At 47.5% G+C, this 19384-nt stretch overlaps 5 protein-coding genes and 1 long non-coding RNA gene across 9 annotated transcripts; 2 read left to right on the forward strand and 4 right to left on the reverse strand.

Moving 5' to 3' along the window:
* Positions 1 to 631: 631 nt before the first annotated feature.
* Positions 632 to 2431, reverse strand: LOC9642595 (aldehyde oxidase GLOX). Its single transcript, XM_002973638.2, has one exon. It carries the CDS (start codon positions 2286 to 2288, stop codon positions 675 to 677), a length of 1614 nt encoding a protein of 537 aa, XP_002973684.1. The 5' UTR covers positions 2289 to 2431; the 3' UTR covers positions 632 to 674.
* A 1956-nt stretch (positions 2432 to 4387) lies between these two features.
* Positions 4388 to 6482, forward strand: LOC9642159 (uncharacterized protein C713.09). Its single transcript, XM_024678477.1, has 5 exons — positions 4388 to 5514; positions 5560 to 5636; positions 5687 to 5798; positions 5850 to 5975; positions 6037 to 6482. The coding sequence occupies exons 1-5, from the start codon at positions 4396 to 4398 to the stop codon at positions 6388 to 6390; spliced, it is 1788 nt and encodes a 595-aa protein (XP_024534245.1). The 5' UTR covers positions 4388 to 4395; the 3' UTR covers positions 6391 to 6482.
* LOC9642160 (ribosomal RNA large subunit methyltransferase E) lies at positions 6407 to 7388 on the reverse strand. 2 transcript variants are annotated; one of them, XM_024678479.1, is made up of 6 exons: positions 7300 to 7388; positions 7165 to 7251; positions 7043 to 7105; positions 6890 to 6991; positions 6614 to 6830; positions 6407 to 6553 (listed from the first exon to the last, which is right to left on the reverse strand). In XM_024678479.1, exons 1-6 carry the CDS (start codon positions 7372 to 7374, stop codon positions 6432 to 6434), a joined length of 666 nt encoding a protein of 221 aa, XP_024534247.1. In that variant the 5' UTR covers positions 7375 to 7388; the 3' UTR covers positions 6407 to 6431. The 2 variants fall into 2 exon arrangements, with proteins under 2 accessions (XP_024534247.1, XP_024534246.1); XM_024678478.1 differs by having other exon boundaries at positions 6407 to 6830.
* Positions 7353 to 9881, forward strand: LOC9642597 (pentatricopeptide repeat-containing protein At2g33680). Its single transcript, XM_024678476.1, has 2 exons — positions 7353 to 7439; positions 7493 to 9881. Exons 1-2 carry the CDS (start codon positions 7404 to 7406, stop codon positions 9788 to 9790), a joined length of 2334 nt encoding a protein of 777 aa, XP_024534244.1. The 5' UTR covers positions 7353 to 7403; the 3' UTR covers positions 9791 to 9881.
* Positions 9882 to 9929: 48 nt separating this feature from the next.
* LOC112347509 lies at positions 9930 to 10370 on the reverse strand. The gene is made up of 2 exons (XR_002992781.1): positions 10182 to 10370; positions 9930 to 10098 (listed from the first exon to the last, which is right to left on the reverse strand). It is a non-coding gene; the product is annotated as an uncharacterized LOC112347509 (long non-coding RNA).
* Positions 10371 to 11098: 728 nt separating this feature from the next.
* LOC9642161 (nuclear pore complex protein GP210) lies at positions 11099 to 19323 on the reverse strand. Of its 3 annotated transcripts, none has more exons than XM_024678411.1 (37): positions 19086 to 19323; positions 18749 to 19017; positions 18516 to 18691; positions 18239 to 18455; positions 17825 to 18174; positions 17601 to 17774; positions 17411 to 17546; positions 17187 to 17335; positions 17020 to 17131; positions 16390 to 16970; positions 16210 to 16330; positions 15890 to 16158; positions 15651 to 15836; positions 15413 to 15604; positions 15304 to 15360; positions 15186 to 15254; positions 15004 to 15132; positions 14835 to 14954; positions 14665 to 14784; positions 14461 to 14616; positions 14308 to 14370; positions 14142 to 14260; positions 13848 to 14088; positions 13651 to 13791; positions 13503 to 13596; positions 13317 to 13450; positions 13197 to 13268; positions 13066 to 13147; positions 12897 to 13019; positions 12692 to 12836; positions 12557 to 12640; positions 12259 to 12508; positions 12149 to 12203; positions 12000 to 12097; positions 11877 to 11940; positions 11394 to 11813; positions 11099 to 11340 (listed from the first exon to the last, which is right to left on the reverse strand). In XM_024678411.1, the coding sequence occupies exons 1-36, from the start codon at positions 19265 to 19267 to the stop codon at positions 11407 to 11409; spliced, it is 5937 nt and encodes a 1978-aa protein (XP_024534179.1). In that variant the 5' UTR covers positions 19268 to 19323; the 3' UTR covers positions 11099 to 11340; positions 11394 to 11406. The 3 variants fall into 3 exon arrangements, with proteins under 3 accessions (XP_024534179.1, XP_024534180.1, XP_024534178.1); XM_024678412.1 differs by having other exon boundaries at positions 11386 to 11813; XM_024678410.1 differs by having other exon boundaries at positions 11099 to 11813.
* Positions 19324 to 19384: the final 61 nt, after the last annotated feature.

The raw sequence follows: 19384 nt of genomic DNA on the forward strand, positions 1-19384 counted from the left end.
GAAGACTGTAATGCTGTATTATATTTTGGTAAAATATCAATCTGGGACTCAAAAACATATGGGATGAGTTTTGATTGTGTTTTTAGGATGCAAGAGGATGGAAATTTAGTGCTTTATGGAGCATTTGATATTGAATCATTATGGTCAAGTAGTAGTTATTGCAAGCCCCAACCAAATTGTGTTGCACCCTCAGAATTGGCACTTGAACAAGACTGTAATTTGGTTGTTTATAAATATGGGAAGCCAAATGTTCAATCTTGGGCAAGCAAAACCAAATGCTAAGCTTAGTATGGTTATTGTTGATTATTATTTTTAATTCTATTATTATTATTATTATTTATGTTTGATTATAGTTTCAAAGAAAATAAGGCAGATATAATATTTTCCGAAGGAATGTAGCATGGACTACCCTCTGCATGGAGCAACCTGGTGAAATAGATGCAGTAAAGTCAGTGAAAGATTTCATGCACTATGACGCTACTGCCTTTTTTATTGATTTAGGATCCAGACAACACAAGTCAAAGCGTTGAGAAGAAGCCCCGACGAACGTTTCACAAAGTTTTAGTGTCACTACTATTCCTAGTAGATTTCGTCCGCCACTAGGAAACCTCCAAAGTCTTTCTGTGTGGAATCCCTTGTAAAATTCATGTGAAAGAATAAAAATTGCCTATAGACTAGAGCATTTGTATCCATTTCCCTGTGCTGGGGACTCCACTATTGACAATGAAAAGCATATAATACCCCGGAGGGGCTATTGTTTTTGTAGGAGGCGCTCGTACTACGAACGTATAGTATCCAGAATTCTCATCAAGTACTGGCGAGCTCGATTCCAGCTTGAGCAGCCTCTGATTCATGGAATACGCGTGTGTCGCAAAGGCTGGAGCATATAAAGTAGCTTCCATGTCGCCCAATACCGAGACCGAGAACTCGATCGTGATCTGAGAGTTGTATCCAATCACCACCTTGGACATGGAACTTATTTCAGCTCTCACACCATCGAAATACGAGTCCAAGTATGGAGGGCTGAAAGCTTCGATCCTCAGCTCCGTGGGGAACAAAACTTCGCTAAAGTCATAGCCAACGTTTGGATTGCTCCCGGCCACGAGAACTCTGGTATCCGGTAGCAAAATCGCTGTGGAGTGGTACATGCGTGGGATACTTGCGGAAGCTAGAGTGGTGAACTTGGATGACGAAGTTGAGGAGGGAGAATACAAGAGTGGTGTCAAAGCTGGGTTTCTCGCGAATCTCCATCCGGCGGTGCCTTGTTGAGCCCCGTTGATAATGAGAACTTCTCCGGTTGGTAAGTTTACCATGTCGCCCATGACCCTTGGAAGTGGCATCTCTTCCAATATCCAACTTGGGTTATTGTCCGTCACCACCATTCTCCCACAAGTTTTTAGAGCAGTCTCGAACGACCCCGACGATGCTTGCTTATAAGCCGTCTTTGAAGCTCCACCACAGATCAGCACCTCCACGCGCTGGAATCTCTGCGAGGCGAGCAGCGGGAGCATGACCGAGGATCCCGACGCTGGATAGTTCCTCGCGCCGCCTGGTAGACTCGGGTAGGACCGGACGACCTTGTTGTTCTTGTAGTCGAGAAGAATCGACTCGGAGTTTGCAAAGACGAACAGGTTCCCGTCCGGGAGGAGGTGCAAGAAGGGATAGAGATTGTTCTCGGATCGCTCATCGCTGGTCGAGCGAAGAAACGGAAGGCTGTAGAGGTGACCATCTCCAGGGACGAATTCATAGCTGAATGCCACTCGACCACCGACGACTATAACGCGATTATCCGGAAGAATCTGGTTCGAGGCGTACCATCGAGGCCTCTGGAGGCCTCCCGGCTGCTCGGTCCAGTTGCAATCCTCGCAAAAGTTGTAGTGGCGGACGACTCTAGCGCCATCGTTCCATCCCCCTGTTTGAGTGAACGTACCATCGGCTCGAAACGCCCCCGAGGAGCACCAGGTATCTGTAAGAACTTCCAGGGGACGAATGTTGCGAGTGGGAATTTGGAGCTCCACCGAGTGAGCCCAGCAGTCGATCTTGAGCGCGAGATCCGAGGAATCGTTCCGGCATCGTCCGTGCGGGAGCCTTATCGCCGAGGGTCCGTAGTCCGTCCTGTCGAATATGAGAACTTTGTTGGTGTGTGAGACGAGCATATGCATGGCTGATACACCGGAGTTTTCGACGAGCAATTCCCAGGACCCACGAGGAGAAGCTCCGGAGCCATGCCTGAAAGCTCCAGAAACCCACAATGCTAGCACTAGTGTTGTGATCACCCGGAGTTCCATGATGGATGATAACTCTATGCAAATGGATGGATGCCAAAGAACTAGATTGATGGATCGAGCTGGAAAGTGATCCTAGAGTTCCAGTAGGATGATAGATCTATATCATTCAGTCCACCAACGCTTTGAAAGCTTTGGTATCGGAGTGCAAGCAATCACTCGGACTGTGACACGGAAGCCGAATGCCACCAAAGAAAAGACGATGTTATCGGGTATTATTCCAAGAGCGTTGCGACGTATGTACGCATGTCAGGAAGGCAGCCGCTTTGTCGTTCTACAGTCTTTTCTTTTTAATTCCATTACCCTTTTTTTTTTTTGTATATTTTTATAAAGCCAGGAACACTGCATCATTCTAACGGTGGTTGTGAATTATAATATTATATAGTTCCAGACAAAAACAACGACCGGCTTCCCAAAAGTTCTATTGTTATAGTGGCCATTTTGATCCTTTCGTTGCACTGCAAACGGTGAGAATGGGACCGTGAATTAAAACATCATTGTCAAAGGTCCACACCACCTTCAACGTAATTAGTAGCACAAACTCAAACACACAGAACAAACAAAAGGAAACATGGCTAGTTGCGACAAATATGATGGAATCAAATTCATTCTTCATACAGAGAAACGAAACAGTTAAAAAACAGAAGGCTCAAAATACACACTACACATTTATTCACTCTGAAAATTAGCTATGTTCAGTTTAAATCTAGATTAATACATACAAATACTTGCCAATCTTGTTTTGCCCCAAGCTGAATCTACACGGGACATCTTATCATTTTATATTTATCACAGACCCAGAAGTTGGAGTCTTTGGTACTTCAAATCAAATACTCTTAATGTAAGATGACTGCCGTTTTCTACTATGGTAAGATATCAATTTGGAGCTCAAGAACATATAGGATAAGTGTTGATTAGGGCTTTATGGAGCATTTCATATTAAATCGTTATGGTCAGAAAGTTATTGCAAGCCCCAACCAGATTGTGTTACACTTTCAGAATTTACACTCAAACAAAACTGGTTTATGAATATGGATAGCCAAATCTTCATATTACAATATTGCCACATCAACCGGGTTATAACATGTCATAGCAGTGTGACTTGTGGTATCACAGTCTTGCTCACGTTTCTAAAGCAAGAAAATGCCGAACTTCTTTGGTGTCACTCGACTTGGACCTCCAGACCTGTTTGCTTGTAGTTCCAAGGAGCATTGCTCTCGATGTGACCAAAAGCCCCGAAAGGGCATTGCCGAGACGCCACTGTATCGCTTCATTGAGGCGTTCCAGGAGCGCCAAGAGACCGAGAATCTGTCGCAGCAAGTGAGACGAGTTAACGTTCCACAGGTGATTGAGAAAGCTCTGGGTAGAAAACTGGATGATCAAGAGGCGCAGTCTATGGTAGAGTAAGGTCTTTTCCTCGAAATGTGGTTTGCTCGTGTAAAAGCATGCTTGTTTCTAGTGTAGACACTTTCGACTCAATATTGGGAACATAAGCTTGGGAGAGTTTGAGTTTTGTATGAAGAGATTCCACCATGCTCAAGGTATGAATCCATGAGACGAAAGAATCCATCGTGAAACGTTTTTGGGATTCAAGGTGAGGCTGACGCTGCAGCCCAAGACAAATGCAAAGGAAGAGCCTGCGGTAAGAACAGAGATCACCATTTTCTCTTTCTCGTATGAATGGAATGGAATGTCCCAAACAGGTGGTGATTATGAGATTCCAAAGAGAAAGTCCAGTGCTGCGGTGCGAAAACTATCGTTTCCTCTCTGGATCTTGATGGAAGTTCTCTTGGTTCGCAGATCGCAGGGCTCAAAGTGAAACACATTCGCAACAATTTCGCTCCAGTGGACGTGCTCCAATACCCTCTCACCGAGAGCCAGGAAATTGGATGGGATATCGAGGCGAGAACAAAGCCCAAAGACGAGTACTACCCTCGCAAGCAAGAGGACGTCACGAGAAGCGAAGGGATTTGCCTGGAAAACTACTATCCCACATTCTAGGAGCTCTAGCCCTAAACTTTAAAAAAGCGAATATGCTATTTCTAGAATATGCTTCTACTTAAGAAGCATGTTTCTGTAGAGCTCTAGGGTTTGAGCGAAAATGTCCCAAATGGACGATGACGGAGCTGCGCTGAGCGATTTCGAGGACGACGATCTGGAGGCCGCGCCGGTAGTGGTGCCGTCGAGATCTCAGGCGGCCGATCCGGTGGAGGATAGCGATGCGAGGTATGTGCTCCTCAAGAAGGAGCTGGATCGGCATCTGGAGGGCGAGAATGAGCTGAGGAAAGCCCTGGCGGATTCCTCCGAGAGGCTGGAACAGGTAGTGAAGCAGCGGGACGATGCACAGAGGCAGTTGGAAAATATTTCGAGGCAGAGGGAGGATGCGAGCAAGGCCAGGACGGAGATCGAGACGTCGGCTAAGCTGTTGATCGCTGGGGCGGAGAAGCTCACGGGTCTGGTCGGAGACAACAAGGGATTTACGGGAGGATTTCCAAGATCGTCCAAGTACACCGGCCTCGCAGCGATCTGCCATGGGTTTTGCAAGAGGACCGAGGAGCTCATGGAGGAGGTTTTGAAGCAGCGTGACGCTGCCATCAAGAGCAGGAACGAAGCTCGGAGCCAGATGGAGCAGAGGAACTACCAGATTGCTATCGAGGTTTCCCAGCTTGAGGCTTCGGTGGTTCGATCAAAGGAGGAGCTGGAGAGGAGAAGTTCGGAGTGGGAGAAGCTATCGACGGAGAAGCTGGGCGTGCAACGCGAGCTGGAAGAAAAGCTTGCGGCGACGTCCAGGGAGGTGGAGAACTTGAAAAAGAAATGTGAGAGCACGGAGGCTGGAGCTAGATCTTTGGAGAGCGACTTGGATGACTTGAGGAAGAAGCTCGTGGAGCAGATGAAAGGCTACCTTGCAACCGAGGAATCCGTCGTGAATTTTCTGCAGAAGATCGAGGGAAAGGCTGTGAAGGCTGTTCCCGAGCTACCATTTTCGAACTTCAGCGACGCGGAAAGAGTTCACAAAGAATATTTGAGACGAGTCCAGTCTATTTCTGATACGTTGGCTCACATGAAGAACAGCTGGGAGGAGAAGGAAGAGCTAAGACTGAAAGAGAAAGCTGACGTTGAGAATGAACTACAGCGTTTGTCGCAGCGGGAGAAGGACATGGTTTCTTTCTTGAAAAACTCGTTGTTTGAGAGGAAAGACACGGGCGAGGAAGTAGACATGCCAACTCTAGTACGTATATATTTGCGGAAGCTTTTTCTTAGATTGTTTTTACAGGCCAATGTCATGGACAGTGAGCTGAGGAGCACGAGGTTGAAGGTTTTGGATTCAGAAAGACAACTAGCCGACGCGAGGTTGGTGCTTTTCTTATCTCTTGACCGACTAAAGTTTTTTCTTTTCCCAGCATGGAGATTGAGAAGATGAAGAAACTTTCATCGTTGCAAGGAAAAGATTTGGCAGCAAAGACGGCACGCGTTCAAGAACTTGAACTGAGATATGGAATTGTTTCGGAAAATGTATATCGCTTGTTTTTGCCTCGAGTTCTTTTCTGACTTCTCATGTATCAGGTCGAGGGGCTTACCGCGGAGATTGCTGCCGCAGAAGAAGAGTTATTGCGATGGAAGAAAGCGGCTACAGAGGAGGCAGCTGCTGGCGTAGCAATCCTGGAGGAAGTCGAAAAGTGCAATCAAGAGGTTATCATAATTCTCATTTCTCTTTTCCTTGTAAGGCTAATCAACTCGCATGTCATGCCAGATTACAACGCTGAACCAGCTGGTGGTTCATCTCAGACAGTCGCTAGAAGAGGCGAATAGCAAGCTTCAATCGAAAGAAGAGATGGCAGCAGCCGCAATAGCTGCCCGTAACGCGGCTGACAGGTCACTAAAGATTGCCGACGAAAGAGCAGCGGAGCTTAGGGAGCGCCTCGAAGAGATGTCACGGCAGCTGGAGGACGTAGAAGCTCAAGTGGAGAGGAGTAGAATCTGCGGGGGAAAGCTTCTGGAGGTGTTTCCATGGCTGCAGGGAAGAATCAGTAGTTACAGGGCCAATCTCAGGCAGGCGACTGTTCCTTCGGCTGAGATGGAAGAGCTCACGGAACCTTTGGTGTAAATATACGTTCTCCAGCTTCAGGTAATTCGTGCTTTCTTATTTTACGTTTGGCATCGGTTCCTGCCTTTTGCAATTAAGTATATTTCTCGCGACGTAGATCTCGATGCTTTCGGTCTTAACCACGACACTGATCTGAAGTATTTGTTACAGTAGTCCGGAAAGCCTACATGAACAAGTACAACATGAGATAGAGGACGGAAAATCGAGCAGCAGATCCTCTTACCTTGGCTCTCTTCACCTTCGAGCAGCTTGATTACGAGGCTTCCAGACGGTACAAGCAAGCCATTTACTTTCTTGGTGCTATCTCTCTCGTCATCAGGGTGAAAGCCAAGCGCCAGTTCTAGAGCTCGAGAGCCAAGCTCGGCGGAAAGCGTCGCGTCTTTGAAGCCAATGCCTGAGACACTGGGACACATGTCGGAGAGAATGACATTATATGCTTTCTGCGAACACAAGTACGTACTCTTCTTCAAAAAGAAGAAATAAAAGAACTGATTTTTACCTCTGGTGTCATGGCAGCCAGTGTCTCGGGTTTGATCTTCATCACGTCTGCGGCAATGGCTTTCACCCGGTGATCGGTGTGGTCTCCTGGAACATTGATTTTCTAAAGCAAAGGTAAACGCAAATTTCAAAGTAGAAGACGGAAAGAGCTTACTTTGGTGTCGACACCAACAACGACTCCACCTTGGTCGCGTGTTCCCAAGTTCTGGCAAGCCACCTGAAAGAACCAGTGTAAGCCAAGTTTGTGTTTTTCAATCTTATTTCTGTCACACTAACCTGTAGCCACGCACCAGGAGCACACCCAAGGTCCAGAATGGCCGCTCCGGGCTTGAGTATCCGGTGCTTCTCTTGGATCTCCACCAGCTGATTGATCCAACAAAGATCAAGGAGTTACTATGTAGTGGGTCTTACCTTGAAGGCCGATCGAGCAACATATCGAAGCCGGAGCGCCTCCTTGTAGAAGAAATCTGGGACATGCGAAGCCATAGCGACGCAACAGACCTAAAAATGTTGTGATGTACCTGAGGATCAAGCGAGCAACCACGTTGGTGGTAAGTTCTCTTCTTCTTTTTCTTTCGTAAGCTTTTAATGGCTTTGTTTGTAGGCTGTGGCTGTGAGGAGGAGAAGCATAATTACGCTGAGCAAAGAAGAACTTGCCAAAGAATCGGACGTGTTGGAGTTTCTCGATAGCTTACACAAGGGGAAGCTCTCGCGGAACGAAGCAAACTACGCACAGGCTCTACACGCGTGTACCAAGCTCAAAGCTCTAGACTTGGGCCGGCAAGTGCATCTCGAGATACAGAGAAGTGGACTCGAAGAGAATTTGCAGCTGGGGAATCACGTCATCAACATGTATGCCAAGTGTGGAAGCCTGGCAGAAGCTCGGGCTTTCTTTGACAAGCTAAGTCCCGAGAGACGGAACGTTTTCACTTGGACGGCGGTTATGTCAGCATATGCCCAAACGGGACACTGCAAGGAGACTGTGAAGCTGCTGGGTTTGATGCTGCTCGAGGCTGCCGTGAGGCCGGACAGGGTGGTCTTCATCATAATGCTCGAAAGTTGCTCCGGTACTGAAGATCTTCCAGAGGGTCGGATGATCCACCGTTTGGCCGTCGAGTGCGGGCTTGTCTCACAAGTTATGGTCGCCAACGCTCTCATCAACATGTACCGCAAGTGTGGGAGCCCGGTGCTTGCTCTTCAGACTTTTCAGTCGATCGAGGCCCCCAATATCATCTCCTGGACGTCGGCAATCGAGGCACAGTCACAAAACTTCTGCGGTGGGCAGGCACTACACTTGTTCCACCGCATGCAGCTCGAAGGAGTGAGGCCCAACCTCATCACCTTTGCAGTGGTTCTAGAGGCTTGCGACTCTTCCAGGTTCTTGGACGATGCCAGGCTACTACACAGGTTGGCTATGGAGAATGGCTTTGACGGGGACTCGGTCGTCGGCACCATTCTCGTTCGTACTTACGTCCTGTGCAAAAGCTTGGACGACGCTCGAAGAACTTTCGATGGCTTGAAGCTCAAGAGTTTGGTCTCGTGGACGGCAATGATCCAGGCGTATGCTGAGAAGGGACTAGACAAGGAAGCATTCTATTTGTACCGTGGAATGAGACAGGAAGGTCTACAACCGGATCGAGTAAGCTATCTTCTCATGCTAGGCACTTGCGACCGTCCAGAGAAGCTGGAAGTTGGAAAGAGGATCCACTCTGAGCTAGCAGCAGGAGGTTTTCAGAGGGATACCGCCGTGCAAATCGCTCTGGTGACTATGTATGGTCGGTGCGGGGATTTAGAGGCGTCAGCTTCGGTGTTCTCGACGATCGAAAGAAGCTGTGACGACGAGATCTCCTGGAACGCCATGCTTGGAGCGTATGGCCAGAACGGACACCCGGACGAGGCATTTGCTCTCTTCCGCAAGTTCATGCTCTTGGGACTCAAGCCCAGCAGGCCCAGCTTCCTCACCATCCTCGGCCTCTGCGAGCGTCTACACACTGCCAGGACTCTCCACGAGAACATCGTGGAGAGTGGACTAGAGCACGAGTTCACCATCCAGACGGCTCTCATCAGCTGCTATGGCAAGTGCGGGGGGCTGGACGACGCAAAAAAAATCTTCGACGGCATGGAGGAGTGGAACCAGGCGTCGTGCAACGCGATGATGGCAGCGTTTTCTCAGCGGGGGCAGTGCGGCCGAGCGATGGAGCTCCTCCGGAGGATGCTACTAGCAGGAGTGAAGCCGACGGAGTCGACGCTAGTGGCAGCTCTCGACGCCTGCGCCGCCGCCAGCTCCGCCGCCCATGGCCGGCACGTCCACTCGCTCATCGATCAGGCAAAGCAGCTGGAGACCAACGTGGTGCTCGGGAACGCTCTGGCGCAGATGTATGGAAAGTGTGGGAGGCTGGAGGAGGCTTGCGAGGTGTTCCACCGGGTGTGGAGCCACGACGTGGTGTCCTGGACGGGGATTGTCGAGACACACGCGAGGTATGGCCGGGGTGGCGAGGCTTTGCTCCTCTTCTACAAGATGCAGCAGGATGGAAGCCGGCCAAACAACATCAGCTTTACGTGCATCCTCTCGGCTTGCAGCCACGCCGGGCTCGTTCGCGAAGGCTGCCAGTTGTTTGAGTCGCTGGTGAGAGACCATGGTTTGGTTCCCTCGGAGCTCAACTTCGGGTGCTTGGTTGATCTGCTGGGACGTGCTGGGAGACTGGATTTGGCCGAGGGGTGCTTGAGCAGGGTGGCTCTTGACAGGAACTTGAGGATGGTTTTGCTGGGGGCTTGTAGGAATCAGGGTGATGTGGAGAGAGGGAGGAGGGTTGTGGGGGATGTGTTTGCTGCCAAGGATTCGAGCTCGGAAGCTGGCTATGTTCTTCTTTCGAATTTGTATGCTGCTTCTACGAAGAAATGATTTTAGAAGTGTTTGTTTAAATAATATTATTAAGGCCAGTGACATCGTCCACGTAGTACTTCACCCAAGTATAAAATGTATTTTTAAGTCATACACGATTTACTTTATTCTATTAATAGAAGATAATAAAAGACGCGGCTTTGACGAAGAAACACCCGGTTTTTCTTATGCAGGGCACATCACATTTTATTTATTTATTTTGGTCTCCTTGAATCCATTGCAAATCCTCTCAGCAGCAGCAGCAGAGGATGTCGAGGCAGCACTCGCAAGTCTCATAACACATGAAACAGCAGCACGCCGCGAAGAGGCTACAAAACTCCAACCGAAAAGCTTACAGATCTCCACTCGAAAATTGGCAACAAAAGATTGGAGGGGAAGAAGTAGAATTTACCATGCGTACAAGCAGCCCCTGTCCTCGCTCCTCTTTTGTATGTGGTCGCTGGCGCTCATCTGCTGGGCCTCTGGCGCATACATCCTCTTCTCTCTCGCAAAAGGTATGAATTGGAGGAAAATAGAAAAGGTCTAATAAAGTACGTCTAGATGCGCATATCCGCAGCATCTAAAATCTCAACCGTTAGTTCTCACCAACGGTGTGGATTTAACGCGCGTGCAAAAGCTTACAAAATCTATTTTGCTTAAACCAAAACTGTAAAAACACGTTTAGAATCTAACTTTTTTACTTTATAGATAGAGAAACTCTTCGAATAGTTCTCAGCAGCAGCAGCAGAGCATGAGGCAGCACTCACAAGCCTCATAGCACATAAAGCAGCAGCAGCCCGTAAAGAGGCTACAAAAGACCAACCAAAACGCTCACTCGAAAATCCGAGCAAAGATCTAGCAAAGCAAAAGTGGAATTTACCATGCGTACAAGCAGCCCCTGTCCTCGCTCCTCGTTTGTATGCGGTCGCCAGAGCTCATTTGCTGGGCCTCTGGCGCATACATCTTCTCCTTCTCCCTTGCAAAAGGTATGAAAAAACTAGAACACCGAGGATATCCGCGGCATCTAAAATCTCAGCCGTTAGCCCTCACCAACGGCGAGGATATAAGGCACGCGAGAATTCCTCTTTCGGGAATCTAGGGCTCGCTGATTAGATTCGTTTCTTCCATAGCGATGGCGGCGCTATGGGGAGGAGTTTGGGCGAGCTCGAATACCGAGCACGAGCACTAACAGAAAGCCCGTGAGGGGATTCGTTCCCACGGGTTCACTTGGGTGCTTACAATCTTCTTTTCCTTTGCTGAGTGAGTGTTTCGTTCCATCATTTGGCAAAAGGCACAGAATCTCTCCTTTCTGTGTTTTTAATGCTGGTGGAACAAGATGAAACAAAACCTTGCATTCGTTTCAACCAGATTGTGGCTCTCCACAGCCTCTCTGGCGTACAAAGATGCATACAAGAAAAAAAAAACCATCGAAGTGAATCTCTCCTGTCCTGTGCTAGCAAAACACTACAAAACTTTGAGAATAAAAAAAAAGCTCAAAGCTCATCTTTGCGATCCATTCTCACACCAATCTTTGCGATCCTTTCTCACGATGAAACTCAACCTGGACGAGCCTGGAAAGAGAAGTAGAAAGTTTATCTCGAGCTAGCATGGCATACCTCTATACCTCGAGAGATCTTTCAGTAAGTCTTGGAAGGATCGGTTCGTCTCATGCCTTGCCTGCTGTAATACGGCGTCTGCTCGATCGTTCTACTCACGTACTCCGTGTAAGGCTGCGGCGGAGTCCTGCTATACGTTCTGTATTGGACGGGAGTTTGGATGGTGTCGTCCACGGCTCCATTCACCAGTACTCCCGAGGCACCGTCGTCCTGGACGACTTGCGCGACCAGCGGCCGCCTTCGCGTTGGCGATGGCGTCGCCGGCGAGCTTCGGAGAGATCGCGGGAGGTCCAGGAGTTTGGTGCACAGGAACACGGGGAGGACGATCGCCACCAGAGTTATGACCGCCACCGTGAAGATCTGCTGGGACAGCGCTGCCACGTTAAATTGCCCGGCATCGTAAGCCATCGAAATCTCTTCGCGCTGGCCTGTATGATAGACAACGGACTTTGTAAGATCTCACACAAGTTCACCACGATGTAAATGCTTACCCGTAGTAGTCAGCAAAAAGACCAACTTGTCTGTGAAACTCTTGTCTTCCTCGAGCAGCAGCACCTGAATAAGCAACAGCGTTGTACGTTCCCGTGTCCAAATGCCAAATATCCTGCACATACCTCGTAAACCGCATGGCCGCAAACACCCGGCTCTTCTGTCCTGGTGAGCCTTTTCACCTCAACTGCATCCTTACGTTGCCATGAAACGGCAATCGCTCCTGAGAATCAAAGCGATCAAACCAAGCCGGTACTACCACAAGGATACGTACCTACGGTTCCCACCACGGCTATCCTGCTCTTGTTCGACGTGACGGACAATTGAAGCTAAGAAGAAGAAAAGAACGCATCACATCGAGTGCCGAATGGAGCAACTGCATACCTGTGAAGGTGTGTCGATTATAGAAAATCCTCCAGCGAAGGTACAATCAGCAGACCCAGCAACGCTTGGCGTTCGAGAAAGCACTGCTGTTACTGACATGCCTATCCGTCCTTTTGCATCACCCCGGTCTCTAGTAGCTCTCTTTGATTTCAGTTCTTGGTGCAAGTTATATGAAAGTTTCTCTGGCGCGTAGGGGAAAAACAAACAGTAGAACGTGCCTGAATCTGGATCATGCCACGGAGCTGCACGCCTGTAAAAAAACAGTGTTTACAACAGGTAACGCCAAGGTAATTCTTACCCAATGAACGATGGATCGACTTTGCAATCATAAGAAATAGGTCTACTTTCGCCGATCACACCGACATCGTCTCCATGCGTATCTCTGAGTAACAGCACAAAACGTTAATAGATCAACTGTAAGAAGCCAACGTACTTGAATTTGACAGTAAATTTGTAGCCTTGGTCAGGGAAAGGAGCATTGGTGACGAATGGAAATGATGGAGCTTCAACAGTGACAGTGGATATGCCCACCACACTTAGAGATGTGTATGCTGTCAAACGTGAGCCGTTGAAGCTTACTGCAGAAAAAAAAGGAAATAAAGATTACTCCCAGCGAGTTAAGACCAAAACATCCTTACCAACAGTAGAGCCTTCCGAGAGAGCCTCGGCTTCCCCTGTGCGACTGTTCACAAGAACAATATGCTCGTTTCCACTAGACCATTGGCCGCGGTCCAGTGAAGAAACACCAGATGATAGAAAGCCTGTGTAGACGAAAGTAAGAACATTATGGGCAAATACACGCGTTACCTTTCCCAGCAATGGAAAAGTTTACACGATCTCCAATACGCATAACTGGATTACGTGGATAGACATATGCACCCACAAAAACCTGGAGAAACTTTGTTAAAACTGAAAAATACTATCACATGCTACTGTACCAGGATGTAATCGGCAATGTCGACTTTCTGCTTTTGAGATATACGGATTAATGCTTTACCTTGCCGCAAGGCCTATGAGAAAGAAATATAATAATGATAGAAACTCAAGAGAAGCAATACCTGCACAACAATCGCTACAGTCGTCGAACCACCAGAAGCTTCAAGCTTTGTGGCCTTCAAAGAAACCACATCAGCACGGTTCGTCTCTAGGGACAGCGGCAAAGACTCCAAATCTACTTCGAAAAACGGTGTTCCTGGAGGCACAATTTTTTTAGTGTCGCCTTTCGATGATCGAAATTTCAGCACCTATATTGTCGCGCAAATTAACAATAAAAGTATGTTGTGTTCCGACAGAAAGTTCGGAAACATGAACTCTGTCCCCAACAGTCATTTGTGCCACCTGTTTAAACAAAGCGTTCATTACGTGCAAGAAAGAAAGGATCTGATAATGTACCTCTGCAACTCTGACACACACAGCAATCTCGGATCGGCCAGCATCTCTGTCTTTCGCATGTATACAGGCAACATCCATCCTGTCAGCTGTGTTGATACGTCCATCGTCAATAGTGAATATTTCGCTGCCGGCAACTCCGTCCTGAGAAAGATATCAACAACGCTGAGGCTTGAAAAGAAGTCGAAATAGAGACGTACATGCATCAGAGTATATGTAATCGCTCGAGTTGTCAATCCATCTACCACCCGCTGAGGCAGTAATTTTGAAGATCTGTGGCCTGGGGGAAGTACCCAGGTCGCCAGCATTCCAAGTGCCAATGGAGGATCGGGGATCACAGAGATCGATCCTGATGCTGAATAATTTTTGGGAACCGAATGCCCGCCCAGGGTATGGAATTGACAAATAAAGCTCACAGAAACAGTGGTCATACCAGCAGATCTGAAACACATAAAGTTGTCAGTATTTTTCAAACAGCATAAAAATGAACTGACTTTCCAAAAACTCTTGCAGAGAAACCTGCATCAACTAGGCAGGTGGATTCGCTACCTCCATCAGGAAGCTTCTGAGTATGACCTGAACTAGCCGGCTTTACGCTTTCCAGTTGCAGAACCTAAAACGCTTAACCAGTAAACGCAAATAAATTGTGAAAGTGTTTACCTCCTCGTCCGCAACGAGCCATTCATAGTTTGTACACATCTCAAAGAAAGAGAAAAGATTTCCCTGCGGAACTTATCAGACATGTTTTACAAAATAAAAAAGAAAAGAAAAAAGAAAAAAGAAAAAAGAAACAAAACGAAAACAGCGTATTACCTCGTTAGAGAAAGGATAAATCGACATTTCCCTTCCCGTTCCAAGCTGCCCTCCTCTAACCTCCAAATACATTGAAACAGGTATAGCCACTGTTATCTCAGTAAAGGCTTCACCAAGCAAATTCCCGTCGTTATCAAATGCTCTTGCTAAAATAACCTGCAAAATGATAAGGTTTCATGAGAAATTCCGTGACTACTGACAAACCTCATTCCCAGCCGATTTTGCCGTGACCAGTCCTGAATTGCGATCCACAACAGCAATTAAAGACTCCGAGCTGGAAAACTCAACAACTTTTCCAGTCCTTGGGCCTCCATGAACAACAAGCTGAAACAGTACAAAAATCAACATTTTTCTACATTTTAATAATCACTTACCATGAACTGTGCCCCAGGTGCCATTAGTAATGGCGATGGAATAACTTTCAGTGGAGCATACACCTCAGCCTTAACAACGGTACTATGTATTTCACGACCGGTAGCTTTTTGAGCAGTAACCTGTATTAGAATCTTGTCAGTCAAACGGTTTGCAATGGCGACAACATACGTGGAAACTGCTGAAACCAATGTCGGCACCCTGAATGTAAAAGGAATTTCCCGGTACTCGAGTTGACGTCTGGTTTACAAGGCTAATAATTTCGTCTTGAAGGTGGACATGGATGTTAAAAAGCACAAACTGCAAATGAAATAAATTACGTTACAAATGAGGAAAACTTCACAGTAAAATACCTGTGATGGATCAAAGGTACGCCCAGTACTATCCCCTACTTGCAGGTGAACCTCCAACATTGTTCCCAACTGCAACAAACTCCTTCAGTAAAAAGTAAACAAAAGTAACGCCTTTCACCTCCATGGTTACAACGTCGGGTACAACTTTGATCCACGATATGTCAACTACGTGCACCTGGAAAGGGTTAATAAGTTTGAAGCGGATGCTGTAAAAGCTGAAAACATACCAAAGCATTTGCTGAAGCAGGACTAGCCAAACCAACGTCAAGTATAGAAACAACTGCAATTCCCATGGCTCTTGCAGCAACTACGAGGTGTGATACACGAGGTCCAGTCGGTGGATGAATAACGACGGCTATTCTAGAGTCATTAACGTGTGACTCAATATCGTTCGTGCCTCCGAGAACTTGCAAGGTCGCCTATCAGACCAATTAGCCGTTTAAAAACCATACCACGAAAACTCACCTTGGCGTCTGGGTGGCCAAAAAGTAAAGTCTCCTTTGGCTCCAGCCTTAGTGCTGCAACGAGTTGTAATTGAGCAGCGTCATGCAAGAACGGCTTGGCTTGCTTTAGCAAACTAGCTGCCGCAACAACTGTTAACACTGGTAGTTTTGACTGTTTCAGATGTGTCAAAGTCGCTCTTACTGCACACTACAAACGGAATAGTGAATACGTGAATATGATTTCTTAAACTTGTATCTTACCAGTCCCACGGTATTTTGGAGGCCAAGGGTCCTCTCCCATCTGTCCGGAGGCATGTCGAGATCATCCCAGTATGCGAGAGCATCGCACTCGTCCAAATGCCAGGAAAGAGCCATTGACGATGTGTTCGCAAATGGCCTTCCAGAACTGTGAAGACCCAGTGCGGCAACTCGAATAGAGCGACTGTTTAATACCGTAACTGGCAGCAAACGCTTTCTTTCCTGATCACGCTCCAACTGAACTACTGACTTGATAATATGCTGACTATTATCTGTGTCAACGCATGAAAGTCAGCTAAAGTGATCTACAACAGTTGGCATACCTGACTCGTCAATAATGAGAACGATTGAGCTAGGAACGTCACAAACAACCAGTAAACTAGAACTGGCCACAACGTTCACTGGTCCTTCAAGATCTTGGTAGCCACGACGAAATATGAGCGTCTAAATGCAGAAAAACAAATTAGTTTGCAAGCATCGTAATAACAAAAAAAGGTTCTTACGTAATTGCCGAAGTCGGAACAGCCAACGAAGAAGACTCGTCCGCCACCATCCGTTGAGCGAGTGACGAGAACTTCCTCTGACGCTTTCCCTCCGGCTTCGGAAGAAACGATTTCGTGGAACTCTAAAAATTGTGATTCCTGCCTCCAGCGTTCGGGGCCACCTACTAGCATGACCTTGATGCCACTCCCCACAACAAGTAGCAGCTCCTTCAAATTGTGACATGTACTTTGACCGGAAGTGTCGCTACAGCTGTATCCACCGCAAGAATTTCCATCCGAGACCTGTTGTAGAGCTAGAGGAGCGTACGAAGCTATCGCCCAAGACGTTTCCAAAGCGGCTGCTGCCTCGACAGTTGAAACTTTCAAGGATCCCGTGACGGTTGCCCTGCCTGGTCGCAATGGCAAGATTGCGTTCCATGCACATACAACTTGAGAGGAGCTTTCTTCCGGCCTTAAATAAGATGAGATGTCCGATAATGTAAATGGACCCGATGAATCCACAAACTTGAAGTTGCCGTCCACACCGAAAAGGTCCCATTGCACAAAACTATTATAGACGTCACATCTGGAGTAAGCGTGACCTGTTTGGCGAGGTTAATGTTTAATGACAAAGAAAAAGGAGAAGCTTACCAGCCGGCGTTGTCAAGCTCACGGCGACTGGAAGAATGGTGTTTATCTCGACTTCAACAGGAAGACCATGAACAACAGTGATGGATGATGGAACAGACACCTCCACGTGGATCTGAAAAAGATAAGAGCAGTTGTAGGTTCTTATCAGTAACCAGGACCACTATTACCTCATCAACGTTTAGCAAGTCTTTTGCCGACGACGCGCGAATTACTGTTTTCCCGGGTCCTTTGCTCAAAATTTTTCCAAGTGCATTCACAGTTGCGACGCTTGGATTCGTTGAGGACCATACGTAATCGCTAGATATATCTCCGCAGCCTAGAAGAGGAGAAAAATAAAGCCAAAAGCAATCAGTTAGCAGATATAAGTTACCAAATTTTTCTAAAACTGAACCTCCTTCAGCTTTTAACTGGTACTCCTGCGAAGATCCTGGGCTCCAAGGAAGAAATACAGCGCGGACACTTGTTGCACGCTCCAGAGCTATTAAAACAGGGGGGCACACAACAACTGCTTGCTCAAGCTTTAGCAACTGCATCAAATTGCACGATTGAGCCAAGAAAAGTAATACAACAATACAAAGCACCTTCACATCAGAATCAACGTTGTAGACAAGTTTAGCCACTATAGTTCCAGCGCCCTCAGTATTAGCTTTCAGCAACGTCGCATTTTGCCATCCATGTTCGGATGAAACATCTTCGGGAACTTCAACAGCTTCCCAGTACGGCAGGTACGTGAAAAGAAGTCTCAAATCGTTACTCTGTCGCATACAAAAGTTAGCAAATAAACAATAACGAAGAAGGAAAAGACCTGCGTCAGGTAAAGAGCGCGAGCGGAGTCGAGAGCAAACGCCCGAACATTAACCACGTACTCCCTGCCAGACACGATGTACCAAGTTTCCCCTGATACCCTGCCTTCTACATCCAGCTTGCGAGAATGCGCTTCCTTTTTGTAAAGGGGTAGGAGGTGAAGTTCTAGTCTTGTGGGAATGACAACATGCACAGTAGCCATTTGTTGATGCCCTTTCACTCTGACGTCTTCCACGATAACATTCGTTACGCCCACAACTTTTGCAGCAATAAGAGCGCTGTGTTGGTCAACCGAAGCGACAGCCTCGTTTGTAACAGACCACTTGTGATATACAGAAGGCAATGGAATCTCTGCATGGTCGCACAAACACGTGAGTTCAAACAGAAGTCCGTGAAAACAGAGAAACATGTATACCTGATAAGACGTTTTTACGCATAGCCTTCAACTTGAACCGAAAGCTCGTTCCCGGAATAATATACAGAGGAGAGTGCGGCTCCAGAGAGATCGCCTCGGCAACAGTCAAGACCAATGTATCATCCAGCTCTTCCATTCTCGGTTCCACTAGCCTGGCTTTTACTCTCTCCTGTCCAGTACTCACTCCTCGGACAACGTATAAATCAGATCCAAACCCCTGAAGCACAGGCACACACAGAAAGATGAATTCTTTTCAGCGAATCGAATGGATGTCTACCTGGTCCTCCAACTCTATTTGAGTACCAAGGTCTCCGCACATACAGCCGCAGTCGCTCAAAGGACTGTCTTTGAGAGGAACGTGTAGTAATTTTTGAGGAAGCGTTTCACCAGCAGGATCAAACGAAGATAGCTGCCACGCGAATTTCAATCCCACCAGCGATGAAAACACATTCTCTGGAAAGAAGACAGGAACCGCTCAATCGATCACAAACTAAAACACCAATCGTTTACCTTCGGCATCGAAAGCACGAATGCGCAGCGTCGCCCATCCATCGAGATCGAGTTTCACGGAGTGATGAAATATTTGTATCCGAGAGATCTTATCGATGAAGACCTCGCAGCGCAGAATTTCCCCCGTGACAGTGTCGGTGGCATGGACCGCCGTCGCTTGCCTCTCCTCGAATGGAGAAAGCGGCGTGATCAAAGCGCTGGTCGAGCAATCGCTGGACGTGCCGTTGTACTCTGGAACAAGCGAGATAATGTCGTGATGATCCCAAGTCCTGTCCGAAGAACACGATCGATCAATCCAAATATCTCTACTGTTCCACAAGAATGCCGCTCAGCTCACCAAACGAAGCAGCCATCGGTTCCCTGGAGCCGATAGCGCACTGGAGTCGTCGTCCTCGGCGGAAGAAGAACATTGAGATTGCTGATGTGAGGCCTTCCTCCACGCGCGGGCAGCAATCCCAAGAACAAGAACAGAATCGCCGACGCTAGCAGCAGTGTATTCCTGATCCCGGCATTCGCCATGATCTCGACCGCGCTGTCACGCGGGCACCATTTCTTCTCCAACACCTACCTAAAACCCTAAGCCCTAATCCGCCATAGCCAGAGGAAGATTCTCAAAAGCTTAAAGAATCTTTTCAA

The sequence above is a fragment of the Selaginella moellendorffii genome, unplaced genomic scaffold, assembly GCF_000143415.4.
Source record: "Selaginella moellendorffii unplaced genomic scaffold, v1.0 SELMOscaffold_22, whole genome shotgun sequence".
In the NCBI taxonomy this organism is placed as follows: Eukaryota; Viridiplantae; Streptophyta; class Lycopodiopsida; order Selaginellales; family Selaginellaceae; genus Selaginella; species Selaginella moellendorffii.